General features: G+C 39.5%; 1 protein-coding gene across 12 annotated transcripts in view; it reads left to right on the forward strand.

The window, feature by feature from the left end:
• Positions 1–27,163, forward strand: part of mtd (TLD domain-containing protein mustard) — a 652,551-nt gene that overhangs the window by 500,086 nt on the left and 125,302 nt on the right. For 9 of the 12 annotated variants that reach the window (XM_083130051.1, XM_083130056.1, XM_083130052.1 and 6 more), the window contains 3 exons: positions 2,857–3,019; positions 5,418–5,622; positions 7,902–7,982. In XM_083130051.1, coding sequence (XP_082986177.1) covers positions 2,857–3,019; positions 5,418–5,622; positions 7,902–7,982 — 449 coding nt within the window. Of the gene's footprint in view, positions 1–2,856; positions 3,020–5,417; positions 5,623–7,901; positions 7,983–16,285; positions 16,416–27,163 lie in introns of those variants that run through there. The other 3 variants (XM_083130059.1, XM_083130053.1, XM_083130061.1) reach the window with 2 other exon arrangements.

Genomic DNA, 27,163 nt, shown 5'->3' on the forward strand with positions numbered 1-27,163 from the left:
ACTCAATGTGGAATCACATACAGTATTGCATCCAGATGCAAGGACGACACTTTGAACACCTCCTTTAACAGGTACTGAGTGTACAGCAATTATAACATGTAACATACTAACGTTTGTTAAAGTAAGTAGAATGTTCAATAAAAGCAATGAGATCACCAATGACTTTTCTTATTGTATTATTAGCATTTTACCAACTAGGACGACTTTTACAAACAATGAAGTCAGTGGCGGCTTGTAATCACACATTCGCGATTATCTCGAAAACAGCTCGTTTGCAGACACCCATGTTCACTGAGACTTTTTTGCTTCTATTACTGTGTACTTTCACCTGTGTCAGTTTGCTATATTACTTTTGAAACACCCTGTATATTAATGAGCAGTAGACGATATTTTTCTTGAAAACAACAAGAAACAGCATCCTTAAGATTTTCTTAATCTTATTTTCCTGGATACCTCATCATTAGGATAAAAATTCTCTATTTTTGCTTTGGTGGTGATGATGAGATTTAAACCAAACATGGTTCATTTAGGATAGTATTCCAAAATGCCACTGTTCTTTGGTTATATTCTATAAAATTCAGATAAGTTTATGTTCTACAAAACATGACACACGTGTGAATTTATAACAGAACAGCGACAAAAATTAAACAAGTTGTTGAGATACTGGCCAGGTTGTTTTTTAAGAGTTCTGAGCTTGAAAGAGCAAGAGGCATTCACATCTTCAAGAGGAGGGAGGGGGAATACAGTAAACACCAGCAAACTGTTTCTAACTTATGTGATGTTCGTACAATCTGTATACAGTGCATATATGCTGTTGGGTGTAGCATTATCTTCATAGTGGTAGTATAGCATGGCCGTAGGCAGGGAAAAATTTCGGGGGGGGGGGGTTCATTCATAATTGTTCCCATGGGCGTCGCCAGAAATTTGAATAATAGAAATAATAACAATAATAATTAAAATTTCATAATAAAACAATTTTATTCCATAATAATAATAATACTAATAATAATTATTATTATATTATTTTTATATCCTTGAGGGGGCTTACTCAATCCAGCAGATGAGTGAATATCCAGCACAAGTTTCTTTTTGTTATTTTTTACGTTTCATACAGTGTGTACTGAAATGCACAATTATTGTACTTCGTCATTAAACTTTATATACCTTCAAGAGAAAGCTTTAAAAGTTAGTTGGAAATTTTAGTCATAAAGTTTTTGTTGTTTGACTTTAAAATTAAATTTTTGGAATTTTGAAAAGGGTGGAACCAGTTATTCTTTTTAAAAACGTAGCCTGGTGCATGGATTGTAACCTCAATCGCGAACGTAATGTGCTACAAAACTGGAGATCCTAGGTTTGAACTCCTATCAAGGGGGATTTTCGACTTTATCGGACAGGAAATTTAAAAGCTGGAAAGGGAATTTTGGGACAATCATAAGGGAATCTTCAGTCTATATTCCTTGTGACGCAGGAGCAACACTGGAAAGATGACAGCACAAGTGGTAATGGAGGGGTCGCGGGTGGGCGTCGATTCTGAGAATAAATCCTGTTTCACTCAAGTTTCAGAATTCCAAATGTATGAAAATTCTGGCTCGATCGTTTCAACAATGTCTCCATGTATTTTTGTGATGCTTCGAAAAAAAAAAATTGAAAATTTGTTACAGATTTTGGTTTCTGAACTTCCATTAATCCAACATGTCAGAAGTTTCGGGGGGGGGGGGGGGGTTGAACCCTAGAAACCCCCCCCTCTAAATACGGCCATGTAGTATAGTGGTTTTAGTTCTTGTAGGTGCAAGTTTCCCAAGATGTGAGTAATAGTAGCTATTGATTGATTGATTGAGTTGGTGTTTTAAGTCCACTTTATGCACAGTAAGGCTAATCGGGATTGGCCCTACAGTTTAAAGTGGGATTCGAACCACTATGTGCCTCCACCGGGTATCGAACCTGGTACCCCTTGATTACAAGGCAACGATGCTACCACTGCACCATCGGGGAGGCCCAAAATTAGCTATTGATAGTGTAAGACCTTAGAGAGTGATGGCTGTGGAAGATGTAAGTCTGTGAAGATAGATAGTACGTAGCTCTCCAAAACACTGCCCCTGAAAATGTAGCTTTCCAAACTACCATGCTCTGAATATGAGAGCTGCAATAGCTCTCCAAAACATCACTGGGGACAAGATTGACATTACCCTGAAGATTGAAGTAGCCTTCTGTTATTAATTCTTAAGCCTAACTGAAGATGAAAGTGACAGTAGCTCCTCAAAGCTTGGGAACTATTTTAAAAATACCTGATACTCAAGAGAAATTCGTCATATAAATGTCTGTAAATGTTCACACAACAACTTTTGGATATTACAAAGTAGTACAGTGAATGTTACTATGAAAGTGGTTTTTACTCTTGCTGCAACATTTTGTCCCATTTTCCCAGATTTTTTTAGGTTGCACTTTCAAGATACACAACCTTATATAGTTACTATTTAATATATTAGTGTAGAGTGACTAAACCATGTAAGATTGTGTAGGCAAACATCACAGCAAGAATAGTTCACTTTAATAGTAACATTAATTGTATTATTTTGTAATTTTTATCACATAATGTCAAGAAGTTTTCCAATCCGGTATTAGACACACTAACTATCACTGAAATGTGACATTAAAATAATATAAGACATTAAAATAATGTAAAATACTTCAAAAGTTCAGTAAATGAGTTTGACAAATGCAACAATACCAATCAATATTCCATTTCTTGTGTATAATTTCTGCTTTCCCCAATTTTTGTTGTAAGGATATACTTTATATGTTTGTGTGCAAGTAAACTTCAAATTATGTCATATTTTCTGATGTCTTTCATTGCAGAATTAATACCTAGGCCTGCAAGATCATGTGAAGATCCTCCATTGTACCTTCGTTTGAGAATGGGGAAACCCCTAAACAAAAGAATTCCCAAATCCACACCAATAATGTCATACGGAAAGAAGAAAATGAGGCCAGAATATTGGTTTAGCATTCCTAGAAATAGGTAAGGGAATATTCTGTCATTATTGAGTTGAAAGATTGTCTGCTTGAAAGTCAGATTTTTTATGTTTTGCCGCAATGTCTATTCTAATTTTAAGCCCCATTTGCTCATTGAATATTGATTTTTTTTTATGTACTACATTCTCTTCTTCCTTTTTTATTTTTCATTACTTTACTGTCTCATTTGGTTAATCCCTAGAAGGATGATTTATTGTTAGATGAAATGGTTGAAGGGACACCAATGCTGAAGCCAAAAGTTAATCTGGAACCTTTGGGGGCAAGATCATGTCATACTGCTCAATATGCATGGCCACTGCCAACCTTTATGGTCAAGTGGTTAGCAAAGTGTGTTACGAAGCTAGGGGTCCCAGGTTTCATTCCCAGCCTAGGCATGGGTGTTTTTTGTCACCCTTCATCAATTTCATTGCATCATCATCACCATATTTGCATTTAGCCAAAAGTGGAAGAAAATGAAGTAAAATAAACCAAATGAATCAATCAAAGAGAATGGCCACCAAGCCATCATACAGTATTATCTTTTCTTGCTTTTGTATATGTGTACAATCTGTTATTTTGTTGTAAATGACCCCACTTCAGTGTGAATATGAGGGCCGCACTGAAAGTTTCGGGAAAATAACATAAAGAACAAAAATGAAAGTACAGTAGAGCGTCGATTATCCGAAGTAATTGGGGGACATGGGTCTTCGGAAAACTGGTTTGTTCGGATAATCGAACTGTACATGTTTATTTGCCAAAAAGAAGTACTGTACAGTAAATTTATTCATAAAAACAGGCATCTCTTTAAGTATGTATTACAAAGTAACGTACAAAGGCAACTTTAGTAGGAATATATAGTATGTGGTACAGTTTATTAAACAAAAATATGTACATATTACATACGCATTTTGCATGAACAATACACACAGTACACAAAATTAACGTTTAAAAAAATCCTTTATTTTGGTCTGTCTAAGCAAGCCTACACGCTTACGAGCAGCTAAGTCACGTACTTTTTTCATTACAGATATCTGAAAGTGAGCGAGTACACAGTTCGGTTAAGCGGTCGTTCGGTTGGCCGACGTTCGGATAATCGACGCTCTACTGTACATAAATTTTTTATTGTTTTTCAAAAATATTCACCCTTTACAGCAATGCATTGTTTCATGTGATGGAACCAATTGTTGAAACAGTTAATGCCAGTCTGAAGTTGGTACCTGCATGACATGCATTCTGTATGCTTCGATAGCCTCTTCGGGAGTGAAAAATCGCTGACCATGCAACTTGTTCTTGATTGTTGGCAACAAAAAAGATCAGACGGGACTAAGTCAGGTGAATAAGCTGGATGAGTCATTAGTTCAACTTGTTCATGATCCAGAAAGTTCCTTGTGTCAGATGCTGCGTGCGAGCTGGCATTGTCGTGATGCAGAATGATTCGACGATTGGGGTTTGAAGTTCTGATCACGTGGAGTACTTATGACAGGCAAATTGTGGTATACCATTCTGCATTGACTGTTCTACGATTCTCTAGTGCAACAGTCACAATGTGACCTGATTTACCGAAAAAAGAGGCAACCATTTTTTTCGACACACTGCGTGCACGAACAATTTTTGTTGGTTTAGGCTCATCCTGGAACACCCACACAGCAGAGTGTCGCTTTGTTTCAGGTTCTAAGAGTAAATCCATGATTCATCGCCTGTGACGATGCTAAACACAAGATTTGATGATACCGACTTGGTCCGTTTGATCATAGCCTTGCACCACTTCACACGGTCGTCTTTTTGTGCTTTTGTTAAATTGTGTGGGATCCAACGGGCACAAAGCTTTTTCACACCTAAATGATTGTGCAAAATTGTTTCTATTTGACTCATGCCAATACCTAAGGAATCCTGAATTTCGCGATAAGTCACGTGTCGATCACTGTTGATTAGTTCACGAACTGCATCAATGTTTTCTGGCACAATGGCTGTCGATGGGCGGCCTTCACGAATTTCATCACTAAGGCTAACCCTGCCACATTTGAATTCTTGAAACCAGCGATAAATTGTCGTCTTTGATGGGGCATCTTCGTGAAAAGTTTCGATCATTCAAGTAACACACTGTTGCTGTGTTAAACCTTGCCGAAAATCATAATAAATCATGGCACGTAAGTTCTCTCTTGTTAATTCCATTTTTTTATAAACACCTCACTTCAAACTTCTATCCTGAAATGAAAAAGAATCCGTGTTACATCAGTCCTTGTATATACAGTCGACAAATATCACAGTTTATAAATATAACAAAATCTAACAGATTGCATAAGTTGCCAGTACCCGATTCCTGAAACTTTCAGTGCGGCCCTCGTATAACATCGTATCCACAACTGTAGTGTTTCTTGTTATAAATCTTTACTTCTCACTTTCAGGGTTGACAATCTGTACAATTTCCTAATGCTGTGGGTGCCCCACTTGTATGGTGATTTGGACGAACAAGTTACCAAGGATCGAGGTTACGAATTGGTGGAATCCGACACTGAAATCTGGGAAGATGACGAGAATGGTGAAGGACGAAGTGGCGACAGACTGGATGGCGAAGGAGAGCTGGAGGAATTGACCAGAGAATCCTGGGAGGTGAGTACCAGAAATCTTTTTACTTCAGTTTTGCATCATGTAGTCTTTTTTTTTTTCATAGCACAAGCATATATTCTTGTGGAGAATATATTGCAACAGGGTATTAGTAAAAAAAAGGTTGAGACAACTTCTCAGCAATGAAGAATAGGAAATAAACCTGGCATGTGGTACACATTATTTCTCTTGAAGTACTTTGTGTTGAAATTATATTTCACAGTTTCCACTGGAAATCTTGGAAAACCTAGAAAAGTCTGCAAATTCCATAAAGGAATTAAAAAACGTGGAAAACACCATAATTATTAATTATATTTGTTAATATGGATTTTTATGTAAACCTTTTTTCCTGGAAAATTATTTTCATTCAATTAATATCTTAAACAGCACATTCTTTCTTATTGAGCTTGAGTTTTTTTAGTCCACTTTATACACAGGTAGGCTAATTGGGACTGAGCCTACAGTTTGAAGTGGGATCCTAACTGTGTGCCGAACCACTTGTGTACATGGAAAACAGCACTATACTTCTCTATCTTTGCACCTGTACTAGCACACCTTACTACTGCTACTACTACTACAAGAGCACCCCATATAATGAATCATAGTTTTGTTTTCACTTGGAATGCACAGTGACATGTTATTACTGTTTTAAACTGCATGCTTCTGTATCTTCTTTCAAGAAGACTAACACTTTCAAGGAAACATCATTCTCAATGTTCTTAAAAATTTTCATAAGTGATACAAAGTAAGTCTTAAAGCTTTTCTTGCGACGAATGATGAACAGATTCCCTTATTGACCAGCTGAGTTCTGGAAAGGTTTCCAAGCTTTTGATAGCTAATGACACCCTTATCTTCACTTCTACCCTGAAGATGAGAGTAAGCCTGGAAAGGTTTCCAGAACTCACTTCTACCCTGAAGAAGAGAGTGACTTTAACTCTCTAAAGCTTGTAAACATTTCCAGAACTCACTTCAACCTGGAAGAAGAGTGTGATGTTAGCTCTCAATAGCTTGCAAACCTTTCCAGAAAGCAATTCTACCTTGAAGATGAGAGTGAAGTTAGCTCTCAAGAGCTTGGAAACCTTTCTAGAACCCACTTCTACACTGAAGATGAGAAAGACATTAGCTCTTGAAATCTTGTAAACATTTCCAGAACCCACTTCTACCCTGAAGCTAAGAGTGATGTTATCTCTAGAGAGCTCAATTACCTTTACAGAACACACCTAGTTAATAGCCCAAGAGAATCTGTTCATTAATAACCAAAGAATAAAACACAATAACACACTGAAATGTTGCCAAAACAATAAAAAACACTTTCAAAATTAGATATACTTTATTACCTTGTATTCAGAGTTCCCAAAAAAAACCTATATCATTCAGCCTTTCCAAGCCACTTGCACCTTTTCATCTTTGACCTCTTTCGGTAATCCCATTCTTTTTTTTTTCTTTTTACCATAATGACAATACCACACCATGCAGCATGATCGAATTAACAGGTGGAGGTAAAATTGTGTGTGCACATGAACCCTGTATGAATATGGAAATTTGTAGTTTCTTGTAGATTACTTTATCTTTATTATTTCATGTTTATACTTTCCCATTGCATATTTTCCATTAATGGTGATTTGATTTTTTTCCTGTTAATATGGCAATGATTAATTTTCTTTTTAATAAACTTCAACTACCTTTAATGCTGCCATATTTTTATCATAAATGAAGTAAAATACATGAGGTCCACACATTACTGTTTTAAATTTCACTAATTATTATTCATGATTTTGATATTTCATCAAAACTAAGACATGTTTGGTTTGGATTCCTTCTAAGAACGTGAAAGGAATAAAATTCGAATTGTAAATTTTAAATAAGAAAAAGATGGTGGTACTAGACTGCTCACAACAGTAAAAAAGAGAAAGGCAAAACAAGAAGTTCATTGTACCATAAATATCATCGGAATCAGGTTGGCATCCTCAGGTGAAAGTAGAGGTCTTGCTAAAAGAAACTAACAAAGTTGATGGTTACTTCTGTCACAGTGACCTAGCTGGTTTTATGTTGCCTGAGTTTACAGTTTCTTCAGATGTTGCTGCTGAAACTGCAGAAATATTTTTCTAAAACTTTTTCTTGTGTTGATCTTCTTTTTTGTGCCTATTACATAATATACATATGTTCTGATATAGTGACTAGCTGTTGTTGTGTTGTCCACTTATTTATTATATAAAGTGAAATTTTTAAGAGCGACATCAATTCTAACTTGTGGTTTTTGTTTTTCTGTGCGTCTCTGCTATCAGGTCATCAAGGCCCCTTATGTAAAACTCTACAGTATCTTGAAGACACAGACAACAATGTCTACTGATAACGAACCTCCTGAGGTGGGCAAATTAGAGAGGGGGGAATTTTGGGAGAAAGTTGACTGAAACTTTTGATTTTTTTGTCAAAATTGTCAGAAAATTACAGTACTACCAACTTAAGGCATTTTCAATGTATGATTATTCTTATCGGAAACAAAGTATGAGTCAACTTTCTTCTCTGTCTTATACCTCTCTATGAATTCCTGGATGTTGTGGATTGTAGTGGTAGATGAAATTAGTAGTGAAGTAGATCGAAGGCTTTTACCTGGCACATTTTTAACCTTTGTACACCATTGTGTGGGTTTGACGCACACAATAGTTTAGAATGCCTTTCTTTGCACCTTTTTAAAATCCAATCTTAGCTAGATGGATATACTAATATTCAATTGTTTTTCGTCTTTACCCGTTTCTTTTTCTCCTTTGTTTGTTGTTGTTTCATTCATTTTTACAAATATCGATCATCATTTCTGCAACTTGTGAAGTTTTTCATTCTAGCGAGTCGTATGTGTGAATTGAATCCTGATCTACTTTTTCATCTAAGTGAAGTCGTCCATATTCATTTCTTTTTACCATTCTTTGATAGTGTGTCTGCGAAATCATGCTCACTCGGTGCCATAATTTGAATCATTGTTTCTTTTTTCCAGGAGTTATTGTGCAATAGATTAATATTTTGTAGAGCTAGCTAACATTCATTGACCATTGAAGTAGATAACAAATTAGGAGCATTTCATTTGTGGCTAAAGTGGTTCCTGTTTTCTTTTGGCATCAGTAAGGGAGATCGAGCGGGTCCCCCGACTACCCCTGTAAGTTGGCATCGTTCAATAAAAGCAGAAAGCTTGTTTACTCCTTACTCTATTCGAATACTCACTAACAGAACTTTATTTCTGTTATTAACAATCAAAAATTCTAATTTTTTAAACTTGCTCAATTTGAGTTTTCAGGAAGGGGGGGGGGGGTTAGATCACTTGGACCTCCATCCCTACCCCTATATTTAGAAATGTTAGGTATGTGTAAAAATATTGATAATTACCTTGGCAGTCACTTAGTGAAAGTTGACATTGAAGGAAGTGAGCAATGGAAGCAATCAGCAATGCCAATTTGTAGACTGTTAGCTAATTACAGAGGAGATTAATTACCCTTCAAAAGCGGAGATAAGAGTGCATTGCAAGGTCGTGATGTTGATATTTTGTGGTCTTCGCAGAAGTTTCTTCTGTGTGAGGGTGTGAGTTGCATTTCTGTATTATTATAGATATTCCAGTTAACTCGTAGCTGCTGTTATGACCACTCATGGATATATTTACACTTGTAAGTACTTCTTCCTTATTTATAGTCACCAGTGATGTGCATCTATGCTTAATCAACATTGGTCAATATCCTACGTGTAGAGAATGGGCACGTTTCAAATCGTTTGGTGGGAGGTTGCTTTGTTCCGTGAAAAATCGTGTGCTACATGCAGACAATGCTTCAGAATAGTAATAATAATATAATATAGGATAATAATATGATAGTAACATGTTAATAATAATTTAATTAATCCTGCACCATTGCACCACAAACAACTGGACGAATAATCTCGGAAAAATGCCATGAAATTTATTGTTCTGAGAACAGAGCATTTGAAAATGTGTTCATTACTTTCGCATTCACGTATTTTTCTAGACCTCATAGTCATATTACAAATATGATTTTTCACGAGCAAACTAGTGTCTTGCTATATTTCTAGTACTTAGTTTGAATCCCATGTGAGGTATGGATGTTTGCGAGCTTTAGCAAAATATGATGAGCCTTATGACACCATACATCAATTCTTGCAATCTGAAAATCGGGAATCAGATATCAAATGAAGTGCATGCTGATTAATTTACCGTTCATCCATTTCATGAAATCAACATAATTTTCCCTCTAGGTTCCGTCACCAGTGTAACTTGGGGTTCCAAAATGGTTTAAAAGAATTCTTCTACCATTGTACATTTTAATAAACATGAAAATTTGTGGGGGAGAGGGTGTCCTCCCTTGCACCTTCCCCCATGGTCTTATAGGGATTAAGGCGCACAGCTGAAAACAAGGGTAATGGGTCCGAATCTTGGATAAGTAAAGGATGCTTATTAATTTTCTCAATGATTATTATATATTTCCATTACCGTGATAAGCCTAATTAGTAATTACATAAAGATGCTAAGAGAAATGGGGAAATGAAGAAGCAAGGACCTCTCCTATAGAATCATGTCGCCCCTGTTGATGTAAAAATATGCATAACGCATTATGGTCGTTATTTACTTTTTTGTATAATTTTGATTTAGAATGTATATTCTTAGCACACATCCTCAATACAAGCTTGGGAAAAATAATAATAACTGAAATTTGTTATTACAATATTTATAAAATATTCATAATAACCATCTATAATGATTACACCAATTAAATACAGGAGAGCTTACTGGTTAATACTCATATACAAATGAAATGTAAATTAAATATAATGTATGGAAAAACTTAGTTTAAGCTTTTGATTTGAGAGGGGCGATCGCTCCCATCGCCCTCCCCATGTATCCGCACCTGATAACAAAGTATGCATAAATACCAATACAGAAAATCCCCCCCCCAACCCACCAACCACCTCCATCAAACACCAGAAGAACGGCGAAGCAAGCTTTGCGCACGCGCGAATTGGCCAGACTTGAGCAAAACTTGCAAATATTTGGAATGCCTGAATTTTGTGGAAAACTGAAGGGATAGTGGAAAATTGTTCCAACCCGCAACCCCCCAACCACTTTTACATCTGGTTGGGATAGCAATAAACCGTTCTCACTGCACACGCGGTCCTGAACGATGGAGTTTCCGAAAAGACCACCCACAGGTCTGAATGCAGGCCGACACACAGTTATATAAAGGCAACTGGCAAAAACAGAAGTACGCTTGGCAACGTTGCTTCGGGAGAGCGATGTGATCCCTTCAGCTTTTACTTCGCAACTGAGTTTGTTGACACCCACCGGGCCACACACCCCCGAAAATGATTCGGGGACAGAAAGGGCCAGATATAGCCTTCCGTGTAAAGTACTACCTGCTATGAGATTTTTTTGAAGCATTTACATAGCCTTATGCTAGCAAAAATGTTAAAGGAAATGCTATCGTCTAAAGCCGGCGTGTGCAGATGTACTTTTTTGTATTGTGGGTATCGATTGATCCTTGATTCAGTTATTTTCCTTCGTTTTTTTCCCACTATGTCCTGCTCATTTAATCAAGCTGACCTTAAAGAGGTAATAATAATAATAATAATAATCCGTCGCGCAACAGCCCATGAAGGGCCTAGGCGTACCTACCGACTGCCGGCCTCCCTCCCACGCTTTCATTCGTCACCTCTAAGCGTGGAGATCTTCAACCGGTATTGGAATAGTCGGGGGGTCGGCCCGACGTATCGCCAGCCGTTATAGTAGGTCTCCGTGACCGGATTACGCTCACTCACTCGGAGCTCCCCAATTTCCTCACGATGGTGGGTTGCCACCGGCCCTATACGTAGGCCGAATAAATTCCGACCAGAGCCGGATTCGAACCTACGCCGTCCCGCAGCGAACGATCTCAAGACGAGTGAACGCCTTAACCCGCTCGGCTACGGAGGAGGACTAAAGAGGTAATAAAGGGGTCTAAATTATACGAGGTGTGGCTTGAAAGATACCGGACTGTTGCTACAAAATATGTTATTGGTTATTTTGTACAATACGAACATTATCCCCTTCAAAGTACTCCCCTGTACTATCGATACAACGCTCCATAAGAATCTTCCGTTGCTGGAAGCAGTGCTGGAAATAATTTTCTGAAACCATGTTCATGACCTCCGTCGTTTTTCTTTTCACAGATCCTACGGTCGTAAATCTGGTTCCTTTCAGTGCTAATTTGACCTTTGGGAATAAAAAAAAAAGTCGCACGGAACGAGATCCGGCAAATAGGGTGGATGTTCTAACACTGGGATCCGATGATTGGCCCAAAAAGCCTTGACTGACAATGTCGTGTGGGCAGGAGCATTTTCCTGATGAATCCATTACTTGCTTTTCCACAAATCAGGTCATTCTCGTCTTACTCGCTCGCAATGGGTCGTCAGCACCGTAATGAAATAATGTTGGTTGACAGTTTAACCTTCGGGTACCTCATTCGAATCAATTCACCGACATTTGCATGTTCGATTCCGTTTTTGATGTGCAAGGCCGTCCAGGGCGCAAGTCATCCGCGGTCACTTTTCGTCCCTCTTTAAACCTTTCAAACCCCTCAAACACTTGCGTGCGTGATAAACACTCATCTCCATACACTTCCTTCAACAAACCGTAAGTTTATGTGGCTGATTTTCCGAGTTTAATAAGAAACTTCACATTGATACGCAGTGGCGTCGCGTGCGGTTCACATACGGGTGTTCACAATAAAATATTTATACTGAATGCAGATTTACTCTTCTCCCTTGTAACTTCATCCTCAAATGAAAAACAGTTCAACTTATTTTCAACAATTTCTCCTAAACATCACGCTATATTTGAAGTGATATCAGATTTTTTTATTCAACTAACACCCTTTTAATTATGTTATTTATAATTTGTAATGGTTAGTCTAAACTAATTAGCATAAGATGCAATCTCAGGTATGTACAACGCAAGACTACCATACTTCGCAATCTATTTTTATTACACGGACCACACGTTAACCAACGACATTCATTCAGCGGAAAGCAAGTGCATCGTTAGCGGGACAGAGGGGAGGACTAGGGTTACCAGACGTCCGGATTTTCCCGGACATGTCCTACATTTTAGCCTAATGTCCGGCGTCCGGGAGGAATTTGAAAAATATCATAAATGTCCTACATTTTCAGAGTCACATAATATTAATTAGGAAAGTAGATAACAGAAAAAATCATGCAAGTTACAAATCTATGGACTGCGCTTCCAAACTCAATGGTGAAATTTATTTTGATTCAGTCATTGCCCAAAAGGAAAAAAGTTTGTCCTGCTATTAAAAATACCGAAAAACGGAAGCACTTAATGAGCAAAGTTTTGGAACCAGTTTCTGATAACGTAACTGTTCAATGCCTGAGCAGAATCTCTTGCCTTAGGGGTTTACACTGATGGAACAAGGTGTTGCCATTCTTATTCAATATAATTTGATTGTAAAGCAGGGGTATAGAGAACAAAGTTATTCAGGGTGTCTACCAGTCAAGAAAGTCATGGAAGTCAAGAAAAGTAAAGAAATAAACATGTAGGTCAAGCAGTCAATAAAAAGGCAATAAATTATTCTTGTGGTCAAGAATTTTTGCTATCATAATGACTGATTGGTTGATTTAGTTTATTTTACTTAACTTTTTTCTGTCCCTTTGGTTAATCGCGAAAATGATAATGAATGGCGGTAAGGTAAGATGGATGAAGGGACAGTCACAAACGTATAAGGACAATCGACACAAGCCTCACATAAGATTATACTGGCTTGAGTCCAGACGCCAAAGCCTTGCTCGTCTGCCAAACACAGTTCAGGATGCATTAATACGAGAAAACAGATCTAATTCTCTTCTTAAATTCAGCTTCAGTTTTCATCTTAACTAGCCCTTTGGTAGGGGTTTTCAATAAATAAATATTTATTTTCTTAATTACTAATTTCCAATTTTACCTAAGTAGGGGTCGGATAAATAAACTTTGAGAAAGACGGGAAAAAGGTCTAGAAAAAGTCAAGAATTCTCGATGTGTTATTTTGGTAGACACCCTGTTATTGAACTAAAAACTATCCAAGATGAAACTTCTCGAACTTTAAACTTCTGGAATTTTAAATTACGGTAATTGCTGAATATTTGTTTAACATTACAGGTCATAATTCAAATGTTCAGAGTGTACTTTTATTACCATCAGCCCAACAGACTAACGAGATAAATTATTTTTTCATAAAGTCCGTAAAATGTCTGTTACTGGTCCCTATAATTTCAAAGATTTTGACTGTCCACTCTAACATAAATATAATTTGACTAAACCTGAAATTTTGATAAAAATTGTCTCCTCAGTGAAGTACCACTTAAACCATGTAGTAAGAGGTTCATTGATTAGTATGATTGCAAGTCTTGGAATTTTGCATTTAAAAATTCATTAAGAATTCATTTTTTTAAAACTGAAAGTGTAATTTTCAACTACTTTCTAACGTGCTCTATAGAAATATGTTTCATTTATTGAAAATGTTTTGTGTCCTACATTTTGACTTATTGTCCTACATTTTGGGACAGCATGTCCTACATTTCCCTTACGGCGATCTGGTAACCCTAGGGAGGACGCGTCCTCCAAGGAGTCCAGAGCTCGTATTATGTGTATGTAAGATATTTGGGTATTATACAGAATGCCCCCCGCCCACAATAATTTGGTAGCGATCTTATGATTGCAATATCAGTCAATGTGACATTGCTCATATTCTTTCTTCCCGCGGCTCACACTTTGGGATCCACTGATTTAAAGCGTACAGTAACATCTATTCATCGTCGTCATTAGCATATTTACCATCCTTGACATTAAATTGCACGAAACGAATCGTTCCAGGGGCAGTCTTTTGGAAGCGAGTCGCTTGTGTATGCGCAAATGGTAACAAACGGCCAGGACTGCCCCTGGAACGATTCGTTTCGTGCAATTTATAATGTCAAGGATGGTAAATATGCTAATAACGACGATGAATAGATGTTACTGTACGCTTTAAATCAGTGGATCCCAAAGTGTGCGCCGCGGGAAGAAAGAATATGAGCCATGTCTTGTACGCAATAGATACATTTAAAAAATATATATAAATATATCTAGAAGATAATTATCTTCTAGATATATTTATATATTTTTTTAAATGTATCTATTGCGTACAAGACTACTTGCTGATTTACCCGAGTAAGTGGATAAAGAACACAAGCTAGATAAGCTCTTCATTTGCTTAAAATCCGCCAGTTTTAGCGACTTCTCGCTAAAGTTTGCAACTATGTAGCGCAGACCTTTTCGAGTCCCCCTAGACATGCCTTGTGTATGCTGCACTCTGCTGCCAAGTGTAAAAGTATTGCCGCTTGCATCAGTGTTCGCACAGCGAAGTGAACATCTTCAGGCTATAGTGGCCAACAGCCCATTAGCTGTCATTTTTATGCAACACGCACAACAATTGTGTTCAAAGCCCTCCGTTGGACACTGTGGAAGTCAGTGTTACCAACTATCTACAAAAGTTATCAGACGTGAAAGATGTCGTGTCAGAGTAAATTGTGTGTGTACATCAAATATTTTTTTTTCGAATAAATATGTGTGTGTGTGTGTGTGTGTACGTATATGTACGTAATTTAAAACATGCATGAGTGTTCACGTGCTCATGGGAACATTATCAGGCGACGTGCCTGTTGATACGCTGTTCCACTTTCACACTTAACATTTTTCCGACGGAGCACAGATGTACGGTTTACTTCGTCCACAAGCTACAGCGGAACTGACTGCCGCGCACCGGGGTCCCCCGATGGCGTAGTGCTAACGTCGTCGCCTTGTAATCAAAGGGCACTGGCGTACGTAGAGGGGGGAGGGGGCTGATGGCGCTATAACCTCTCCCGGTGTTTGAGAATAATAACAATTTTAAAATGAAAGCAGGAAAGAACTCTGGAGAAGGTAGTAACAAAAACCTCGCCTTACAATGATTCCCCATTACAATTTTTTGTGTTGAAAAGACAAAGGTTAAAAATTGTAATTATTAAATATTTAATGTGTGTCCCGACCCCTTAGAACGTAGCTATGTAATAATATTCACCCCTCCCCAAAAAAAAAAAATCCTGCGTATGATACTGTCAAAGGGTTCGATACCCGGTTGAGGCACACAGTGTTCTGGATTCCTCTTTATGCCTATAGTTTAAAGTGGACGGGAACAGAATCTCAGACAAACAAGTTTGGTTTTGATTTGTTGTTTTAAGTCCACTTTATGCACAGTAAGGCTAATCGGGACTGGGCCTACAGTTTAAAGTGGGATCCGAACCACTTGTGCCTCCACCGGGTATCGAACCCGGGACCCCTTGATTACAAGGCGAAGACGTTACCACTGCGCCATCGGGGAAGCACTCAGACAAACATTATACCATTAATATAAAAGGGGGATTATGAGGAGAGGTTACCGATGTACAATGTGCAGACCGAAGGCCCGCTTTTTACGAGCCGTGTAATACTAACACCGTGGCATGGTTTCGAAATTTTGGCATTCGTCGTCCTATCATGCTACTAACCGCCGTGCTAAAAATAACCGGGCGGTTGTTTCGGGAGACTCGCTGTAGATGGCGCGCGTGTGCAGCAGGATGTAGTTGCAGTGAACTTGCAATGTAATGTAGCCTTTACAGCGACAAAATATGTGCCTTAACATATGTACCAATCCTCATATTGTGGTTTCGTGTGGAAGATGGATGTGATTTCAAGTTGGCTGTCGGAGAAGTGTAACGAATGCAGAGTAAGTTAACTTCGCGTTTCTTGTGTGTGGGGTGGGAGGGAGAGGGGTATTTTAAGTGTGTTTATGTATGTGAAAATGGGTCAGTATATCTACTGTCTTCATGAAAATAAAGTACGGAGGAGGTATTCCTACCCCCACCCTACCCTTCGGTACGCGTTTAGGTATGTCCACATTGCATGAAAATCCCCCCCCACCAATATCGAATGCACAGTCTGAGAACGCAAAACATTACCGACTATTATTTTTTTAGAGTACGTAATATTGCTTGCACCACTCGGAACAAGAAATGTGTAAGGAAAATTAGACATTAAACTTAATATACATCACTGTTATTACTACCATCATTATTTCTCTTACGTTGGTCGACCTCCGTGGCGGAGTGGTTAGCATATCGTGCTACGACGCGGGGATCCCGAGTTCGAATCCCGGCATGGGTGTTTGTGAGTGTCCATTCATCAGTTTCATCATATCATCACTCATCCCCATCGCAATGAGCCAAGAGTGGCAGAAAAGCGAGGTAAAAGAAACCAAATCAGCCAAACCATAACCGAACTTTTGATCACGTTGTTTCTATGATTATTGTTGTTATTTCTCTATACTCCGTCTCAGGGGTGCCCATCCCCCCCCCCCCAAGGCCTATGACGCATTTCTCCTCCCCCAAACGGGTAGAACATCCCCCTTTGTGCCGAATTATTTGCTCAGATTATTTTCTTCAGACAAAATTTGCGGAACAGTGTAACACAGACATATTTAAGCAATATGTGTTTATTTTAGGTATTGTTTACAATGTAAATTGCATGTATATTGTACAAGTATATTACTTGACATTGATTGAAATAACATTTTACACAAATGATGATAATTTCTGACGTTGTTGCAGCAAGCTTATTGATAATTTCCTCAATTGGCTCCACTTTAAAAATATCGGACTTGCAGGATGGAATTAAGGTAGACATTATCCACTCATCAGTCATAGACGAAAGTAGTCGGTTTTTAATGTCTCTAATTACACTCATTGTCCGTTCTTCAGAGCAATTTGTCAACTTATTTGTCAACAACACGGTATGGTTTAAGAAATCCATCCTTAACTCCATTTCTATAGATCCATAACTTATTCAGAACCCGTCATGTTGTGTGTACCTGAACTTTCTAACTTCCTTAATCCCATCTTCCCCATCGCGATTAACCACAAGGTAGAAAAGCGACGTTAAATCATTCAAATTGAATAATGTTTTCCATTGCAAAGCTTCAGAAACACTTTAGAATCGTCCAAGACAAGTGGCGTGATACGCAAACGATCCATGTGAACAGGAAGGATAGCATAAACAACTTTAAAAATAATTACCTGTCATGTTTCTCGTGTCTCGTCCCATTAGGCTGATTTTGTTAACCTCCCCTGAACCTGAAGCAATTTCATCCTTGGTGTAATTTGGCCAAGGCCCACTCCAAATTTAACTTCCACAGTTTCGTACTTTATGGGAAGATTATTTTTAGTTTTATATTCACAGTGGTTTTTCAACTTATCCTGGCTATGAATGGTATTACACATGTACTCCATACACATGTATTTGAACTGTCTTGTAAGACCCTTTGGAATGAATGTTCCCCCTTTCAATTTACATAGTCAATAAAAGTAAGCTTTCGACAACGAAAACTGACAGTATTATACAAATATCCAGTAGCACAGGAACACAAGAAGCGAACAGTAGCGCCGATTGGGTTCCAAAACTAGGGGAGCAAAGTGCCCAAACGGGGGGGGGGGGCAGGACAGTTTACTTTTCCTTAGTACATTAAGTTTCGCATTGTGCCAACGCAAAAGTGGTAAAAAGTGGGGGGGACAATTCGCCCACGCGCCCTCCCCCCAATTTCCGCCACTGCAAGCGAAACAAATCGTGCCTGAAATCATCCAACGCTAAGACTGAAGTCTGCAATGTCCGAAAAACACCAGGCATCGTTTACTATTGGCCGAGATGTCAACAATCGAATGGTACATAACATTCGAAACCTTTCATTGCAAGATAGAGAAAGCACAGTTCATTTCATGTTTCGTAACATAAACGTACAAAACTGCCTTGACTCACTGCTATTGTTAATGTACTGACCCTTATTTTTAACATTTTGTCTGCTTGACTATACGAACAGCGCACCCCCCCTTCTTTCAAACTGATTCTAAAGGCATAAGTGGTGGTGCTTCATTTCAATCCCTTCGCCGCGATCAGCCACAGGTAGGTAGGGAAACTGTACGTAATAGCTATAACTAAAAATCAATAACAAGTCAATCAAATGAAACGATCCCCCCATTTTTGTGCGAAAATGTGTAGAAGTGGCAGCTGAACTATAATATTTTGTCCCCCCAAGAAATTCATTTTGCCCCCCCCCAAAAAAAAATTCCATGACGCGCGCGTCATGAATCCCCCTGTGGGCACCCCTGCTCCGTCTACAGTAAAAATGAAGTGGAAGTAAAATCCTATTGGTCGTTAGAATTGCAGTTGCGCAGTAAATTTGCGCGTCGGAATATCATGCGATAATCATACCACTCAATGTAGCCAACACGACTATATTATATTCATGGGGAAAAGAACACATAGTTAAGGAACTATTTTCAGTCACGTGAGTTTGTTTATAGTTGCAACTTTAAGACGTATAGTGGTCGTCCTCTTTGAATGACCACTTTACATCAAAGAAAGTTCCGAAAGATCAATCCCCCCCCCCAACAACCACATGTCAGGTCCACGTGGAGTCCAATAAATCGTCCCTGAAACCTTTCCCGCCAATAGCGTCCGTCCAAGAAATGACAGCTCTTGTCAACTCCACGTGGAGTAAATGAGATGTTGGTAATTCAGTTTCTTCAAAGATTACTGAACGCGAGGTTACGGTTCTTTATCTTTGCTAGGTTGTGTTATTTTGTGTTGTGCTATTTTTTTATACAATATAAAGACCTTGGGAGTAAAACGTTGCAGTGAATGAATGAATGTCTAAATACTGCAGGCAAATGTGACGACAGCGCTTTGCCGAAAAACGGGTGGTGACTCGAAACCAGATACGGGTTCGGTCGGCTTCCTCTGGGGTTGTATCAAAGATGCCGAACTGGCACTGCTTCTATCCCTGACAAAAATATTGAGCCCTCGGTTTACGTGCTTGCAAAATTGTACTCCATGGGAGGAAAAAAAGTCAAATATACCTCATTGGAAAGCTTCAAGTATCTACTTTTTAATAAGCGTTATGTGAAAATTTGTTAAATTTGTTTTCTTAGTATAATGAAAAATTCACTGAAAAGTGTAGTTTTTTCTTCAAATTTTCACGAACGGGGAACTTGACACCATACAATTCATAATGGACTGTACATCTTGAGATTTTGTGTACTTGAAGTTTGATTATTTTTGCACCTCTGTAGAAAAATGCATATTTTTACTAGATACTTCAAAAATTGGCATTTTAGGGAAACTTGCTGCAAACTTGAAATGCATAATTACAAATTCAATGAAATTGCAAGAAACTGTTGCTATAACGCATTTCATCAAATTCCAGAAGTTTGGCGTGTGTACATCAAATATGGTTTCAGACAATAATTATTCTTTCGCACTCCTAATATGGTAAACGGGTGCATGACGTATGGCGAAATGCGGCCAATCTCAGACTCCGCTGGCTGCAGGCAACGTCTACAGCGTTGCCACTTCGCTGCAGTTCGCTGCGAGAATCGCGGAAGTGCGTTCCGTCGAGCCGATCCAAAGTATTGTCGCAGCATAAAATAATGAATGAAATATGTTTCATATTGCAAATGGAGTACTGCTGTACTGCAGTTGTTTTTTTGTTTTTGTTTTTCTAGCTTTTATCTTCATATGTACGTCGTCCCCTTCGAAACCCGGCAAATCTACATATTGGTTTGGATCCCACTAAAAAACGGCAAGTCCAGTCCCGATTAGCCTACCTGGGCATAAAGTGGACTTAATGAGAGTAAACAACAACTCAACTCGGCTTTATATGAACATAATTTTCCCAGTATTATTTTATGTCGCACATTTAAACGGATATATTGAGTGCAACGATGTTCGATGGGTACGATTTGAATGAAGTCTATGATAGATCCGGCAGAACCACAGTTCTCTATGCGGTCCGCGCGCATTATATACAGAAGGCGCTGAAAAAGAGAGGGCATTTTAGGAGGCGCTGAAAAAGAAAGGGCATTTTAGAAATTAAGTTCGATCAGTGGTCGGTTAGTTCGTATGAACTTTCCAGCCTGATCATTACCAGTGCGTAGTTAGAGATCGGTTAGTTCATTGAACTCTCCAGCCTAATTATTGCCTATTTTTGTGGGAGCAGGAAAAGGTTTATTATCTATTTTGCCTTGACTCATCTCACTGAACAGTCGCTAGGTGCCGTGGCTTGCCGCGAGTTGATAGCTTCCTGGAGATGAGGCCTTGCTCGAAAAAAGGTTATTATCCAGAGGGCATTTTATCAACCTACTTTTTTTTTTTGCTCGTTTTTGAAAACATTTTCAGAACCCCTTTTTCCCTTTCCTGACCATAATTTTGCACCTTAAAATCCTTTCCCTAGTCATCACTCTAGCATTTTTTTCGGTCACTTCGAAGGCGGAGCAGTTTGTGCAGACACTCTGGCGTGTCGACGCTGGAGTGCTGCCAGGTGAGGGCGCTTGGCATCTGCGAGCGACGACGCCCCAAAACAGAATTCCTCCTCTCGCCGTCGACCTTGGCTTCCCAGAACTGATTTCCGTATTAACAAGGCATTTGTTTTCTCTTCGGAACGACAAGTAACAATTTTCAAGTTCAACCAAGCGTGGAATGACGCGTTTTATAAATACGTGGCCAATTTTTTTCGATAGCAGGTCGTTGGCGGGTCGAGAAGATAAGTACCTTCCTCAGTCGGGGCCTTTTCTGATTTTCCTTCCGACAGTACTTAGGGCGGATGGGCGTGTCGTGAAGCTGTGCCCGTGACGTCACGGTATGTAATAGTCGGAGGATGTGCACTTCATGTACGTTTTCAAAGGTAGACGCTGGGGTCTTCGTGGAAGTGCGATGTTTTCCTCGATTTTAAAACAAAACGCAAATAAAGAGATGTCCATCCTGACAGGAGGGGTGGTAGGGGGTTCCGCCCCCCTGGAGGTACTCATGATCTAAGTGAAATCTTCTGAAATTAACATTAATTTTCATTCAATGATATGGCTCCTTAACACAGAGTGTGTCAAAATTTCCGCAACGATAACTTTCATCGATAACCATTGAGTTCAATCATAACTTTAAATTAAATTGATTTCTACACCGGTTTTTTGCGTCTTGAAGCCCTGTCCTTTATCATTTTTAAAATACTTTACGTTGTCGATTTATTGTACAAAGGGAATCTCCAGAAATTAATTAATGAGTGAAATTGGAGTTTTTAGAACACTAATTTTGGGAGAAGAGAGATTATTTTCTTCGTAGGTCATAACTCGAACGAATGAATGAATGAATTATTATTATTTGGCCTTTTTTGCACCCTTCATAATATACGGGGGAAAATTATATATCCAGGAATGGCAGGAATCCTTGCTGCCTGTGATATCGTCAGAACTAAGAATGGCCACAATATCCGGATTTCAAATTATCCGATATCGGTTTCGGATGCAAGGGATAATCTGAATATCCGGATAATTTGAATATCGGCCTATCCGATATTTGGATATTTGAAATCCGGATTTGGTCATCCTTGAGTCAGAACGATTCTCTTGCGAAGCTGAGGTGTCTACATTGACCCTGGTGTTGGGGGGGGGGGGTTCCATTTTGAACAACTATTGTAACGTTTTCGTCGTAGAGTGCTACGATACACTATAGTACAAGCTAGTGGTTTTGGCTTATACCTTTTTAACGACGCGTTTCCGGACATAGGGTCCTCATCTCATCTCATAGGCGCAACCACTAATTTTTGTCTGGGGGGAGGGGGAAGTACCAGGATAAACGTACCAATAATAATAATGATAATGACATTATTATTATTATTATTATTATTACTAGTGGTAGAATTAGTAGTAGTATCAAAGACGTTATTATCCTCATAAATTACGCAAAAAGGGCGTAGAAGTCGATGCTTAGCATTTGTTTGAAACAAACTATTTGAAATATTTTTTTTAATACCGTCAAATTCACATTAGCTAATAATGGAAAACAAGCACACGAACTGTATTTTTGAATGGCAGAAAATGAATGACAAATGCATTCCAAAGATAATTATTTTTGTACATGTAAGATGTATAACTTTCATGTACAAGATATGTGTTACACGTAGCCTATTCAACACGGACCGACATAAAATAAGAAAATACATATGCAACGTGCTAAACGTATTCAAATTTTATTGAATACATATATACAACACATATTTTCTTAATACATCACATCGCAGAAAACGACCCTATTGCGAGCGAAGCGAGCAAGAAAATCTTTAGATCCAATTATTGCAATTTAAAACAATATTGATTTAATAGGGTGCAAATAATTTCATTGCATCCAAGGCATCCTCTCTATTTTACAACTTTTTTCATTTAGATTGCTCGGCATCCATGGGCGACTCCCGCCGCCCCCTAGCTACGGCTCTGAACTTGATGAAACTGAGAGAAGCAAGAAAATTTTACGAAATTTATTTTTATTTGCATAAAATTAGAAATCGAGGGGGTTAATTGCCACTCTGTGCCCCCTGCAGGTATCCTTGGCCGTCAATGTTTGCCCCCCCTAGAATTGACTTCCGTCGAATGTTGGGGGGCAATGCCCACCCTGCCAGTTTGATTGAATGTCACGGGAAACACCCTGTATACATACATACATGCATAACCAGTTTGCATGCGGGATGCTTCGTTGCATCCCACCCTTTCCCTGATTTCTCCCCTGTACTTCGCCCGGGGACTTTATGAAACGAGGCACGCAACGTGACCCGCGGGCGGTTGACATTGGGATTCAGAGCATGACTCCAAGTTTTGACGTCCTTAGGTTGCACGGAGCCCTCTTGTGTAACCGTTCTTACGTACAACGCGAGATTTTCTCCCATTGTTCGCGCGTAGCAAGAATGTGTGACGTTAAATGCCGTTTTATACCTGTGAAGATGATACAAGGTGAAGCGGATATTAGGCCCATTTAACTTCAAATTGGAGCATAATACTGCATGAAATTAGAATGTGCACAAAAATATGCATAAGAAAATAACGTAAAAAAAACATAAAAATGTAGTAAACTTCCGAAGTTCCCGCCGTAGGCGTTGGTGTTCTTTGTGAGTGTCCTTACGCCAGTTTAATCTAATCGTCTTTCAGTCTTGTCGTTGTGCTTAGTTAAAAGTGGCAGAAAAGCGACGTGAAGTAAGATTTCGTTTATCTTGGCCCAGTATAGTTCACTGCACTTTTTGACACCAGGTGTAGTGCACGTGTATCCCGGTGCAGGGGCGCCGACTTGTCAAAATTATTGGGGGGCTCTGATCACTGAAATAAATTTATGAATGACTCATTCTCTCCCTTTTTTAATGTTTGGCCTCAGAGTTCGGAATCTCATAAAAGCCCACGAATTCCTCAAAAATATCAAATTTTTTATTCGCAGTTCTAATGCAGAATATTAATTGTCCACGGATGGATATGTCACAAGTTTCGTCAACCATAATAGCAAAATATTCCCGACTTTTAATATCTGCTACCACGGAGCGCAAAACAGATCTCCCTAATAAATCAATGATCTCGTTCTGAATGTCATGTTAGAACCATTTGTAGCCCAAACGTCCCATCCACTACCCTAGTTCATGCACATCGTCTCTTGAAACTCTTTTTAGTAAAAATTTTAACAATACTCATAATTACATACTTAGTATATAGTAATAAGTCATGTGTTTTGCTGTCTCTGCTCATAGCCCCCCAAAAGTTGATGGTTTAGCGGTCTCAGACCCCCAAATTGATGGTCTAGACTCTAGAACATTTCAAATGTGTATTTAAAGTTAAGTTCATGTGGCACAATTCAGAGTAAACTTTACAAGAGAAGCAAAATAATACATTAGATCCTCTAAAAAGCAAAATTAATTGGGGGCTCTGCCCCCACATCGTTAACATTGGGGGGGGGGGCTCGAGCCCCCCCCCTCCCCAAGCCCAGTCGGCGCCTATGTCCCGGTGTCAGGCTTGTGCAAGGAAATGATGTTCGACCAAGTACACCGCTCCAGAACGTAGTGCAAACGGTGCAGGCACCAAATCAACGAAGTAGACGAGTCTGTGTTGCACTTTCTAACCAACTGGATGCGAAAAATATTTGCGAACTGGGCGGGGCTTTTACTTCGCTGGCTAATCACGAAGATGAGAATGATATGATGAAATGGATGACGTCATCGCGGTAGCGACTCGGCAAAACGGGATGGGTCTATTTCCTTTTAAAATGCATGATTGATTGAATTGGGTCATTTTACGTCGCTTTTCTGCCACTTTTGGGTAATCGCAACTATGAGGATGAGTGATGATTTGATGAAGGAACATGCGCAAAGAAAACCCGTGCCCAGGTCGGAATTCGAACCCGGGACTGTTGACGTTGTAGCGCTCTGTACTAACCACTCCGCCACGGAGGTCGACGTGATGTAAGAAGTAGTAGTACAAATGCAAACATAAACGGATTCAGATTCCCTCGTAGCCTAATGGTCCGAGAGGTCCCGGGTTCAGTCCCGGACATCCCTAAACCGAAATCCGACCAGTCGAAATATCTTTCGTCGTTTTGTTGGAAACTGAATTTCTCGTGCACTTGTTTTCAAAACAGCGTGTGGCGTTTCCAGTTCGAAACGACTCCGTGCTGTGCGCTGGCCTGAGAGGCGTTGTTAACACTTTTTTCCAGCCATGTGACAGGAAATTAGTTGAACGGCTGTTGTTGTTACATGCCATTGTAGTACGTGCGCAGAGATGATAGACGCAGCACGCAGAATGCTGCGGCCACACAGAGCACTGCGCTATGTTCCTTATGTACTTCTACGTTCGCTTCACAACACCCTGTGTCGGGAATCTAAGGAGCAAGCGAACGAAAACAAATCCTCTGCGCAAGTAGTGACTCGCGAGCTCGACTATGAACGCATGAGATGGGGAAGTGAGTGCATAGAGGGAAACGCGGCTACAGATACCAGCCGTTTGCAGCAGCGCGCACTCTTTTGCTCCTCCACTTTCTCCCCTTCTCTACCATTATGCGAAGCCTTGCTCCACATATTCCACAGACGGAGTATATGTTTTGTGTGCTCCTGTTAGTTCCGTTGTGTACATGTAAGGAATCTTCCAGACCGAAGCGACGCTCGCTTGGGAAGGAGTCAATTAACAGCAAGGTAGCGGCATGACAGACCCACACAAGCTTACGATTGCTGTGTCACGTTTCGCTTGTCGCTTCGGTCTGAAATCTCCCATAAAGAAAGTTTGTGCACGACGTGAATTTGTTAAGAATCAAGTTTGGTGAATTTCTTTATTTAATAAAACGCGAAGGTGGAGTCAGGTTTTAAACCCTATTTTAGAGTGAATATAAATCAGTTTCATAGTTTATCACTACAAGTATGGATACTTTTTTACATCTTCAAATAACTGCATCGCTGGATTTCAGCAAACGTGTTGAGTTATGTAGCAGAAACCCTTAGAGCCAGCTTACTACTCGTCCATAGCGACGTTTTAAAAAAATAGGCGAGAATCGAATACTTTCCACTTGTCCTCACGATGTTTGTTTGACACCAAAATGTTTGAGACTCACGCCAGGTATCGTACCCGGGACCATTCGCACTAAAGGCGACAGCGCTTGGCTACGCGTGTGTCTCAAGTTTTTCATATATCATACCAAAATCTTTGAACTAAACTGGTTTGTCTCGTCCTCTCTTCGAATTTTGCAAGGCCTATCTGTCATGTTGATTTACCTTATTTAATGCAACGTAAGGTTCAGGAATTAAAACATGACGTTACGGAAGCAGTAAACAACCTCCGCACCTGCGTCAGTATAATTCCGTTCCGTTAAACACGTAAAGTGTAAGGGAGCTTTCAGATCGGAGCGACACAGGCACTTTCAGTCTGAGGCAGCTTTCAGACCGAATTGGCACGCAACACGACGTGTCGCTTCAGTGTGAAATCTACCTAAAGCGAAACAAAGCAATATTGAGAAAGTGACACCCAAGCGACAAGCACAACGTGCAGCTTGTCGTGTCGCTTCGAAAGGTTTTGTTTATTTCTGAAGGTTGGTTTCTAAGAAACACGTGTCGCTTGTCGCCTGTCATGGGGTAATATTTATGAATTCCTTTGTGCAATGCCTTCACGCAGTGAGCTACTCTTGGAACTTTTTTCTTCCTTTTTCGTTGTTCTTTACCCTTGGTGCGTTCATAACCACGACACGAGCGAACTTATTATTTTTTATGTTTTCGGGATTAATGTGTTGTTCTCCAGGAAACACAAAGGTTGCCGCCCCCCTCTCCTCCTCTTGTCATTTCGAGTTCTCGGGAAACTACGTTCAGTTTTTTCCGTCGAGACACGCAGTTTCACATCCACGAGTCAGGCAACTTGCAGTTATATAAAAAAAAATTCTCGTTTGGACGTCATCATCCTCTGCGCTTCGTGTCGTGAAGCTCCATCAAGGTTTACGGGCTGAAGGAAACGAGAGGGGGGGGGGTACTTGACATAGGCATGTGCATGTAGAGATTGTTATCTTTTTTTGCGGGTGTGGGGCTCTGGATCCAGAACTAGCTAAGTAAATAACTTCCAGATATTTCCCCGGCTAGCCTCTTCGTTAACC

The sequence above is a fragment of the Lepisma saccharinum genome, chromosome 10 (genome assembly GCF_977018435.1).
Source record: "Lepisma saccharinum chromosome 10, izLepSacc3.1, whole genome shotgun sequence".
Taxonomy (NCBI): Eukaryota; Metazoa; Arthropoda; class Insecta; order Zygentoma; family Lepismatidae; genus Lepisma; species Lepisma saccharinum.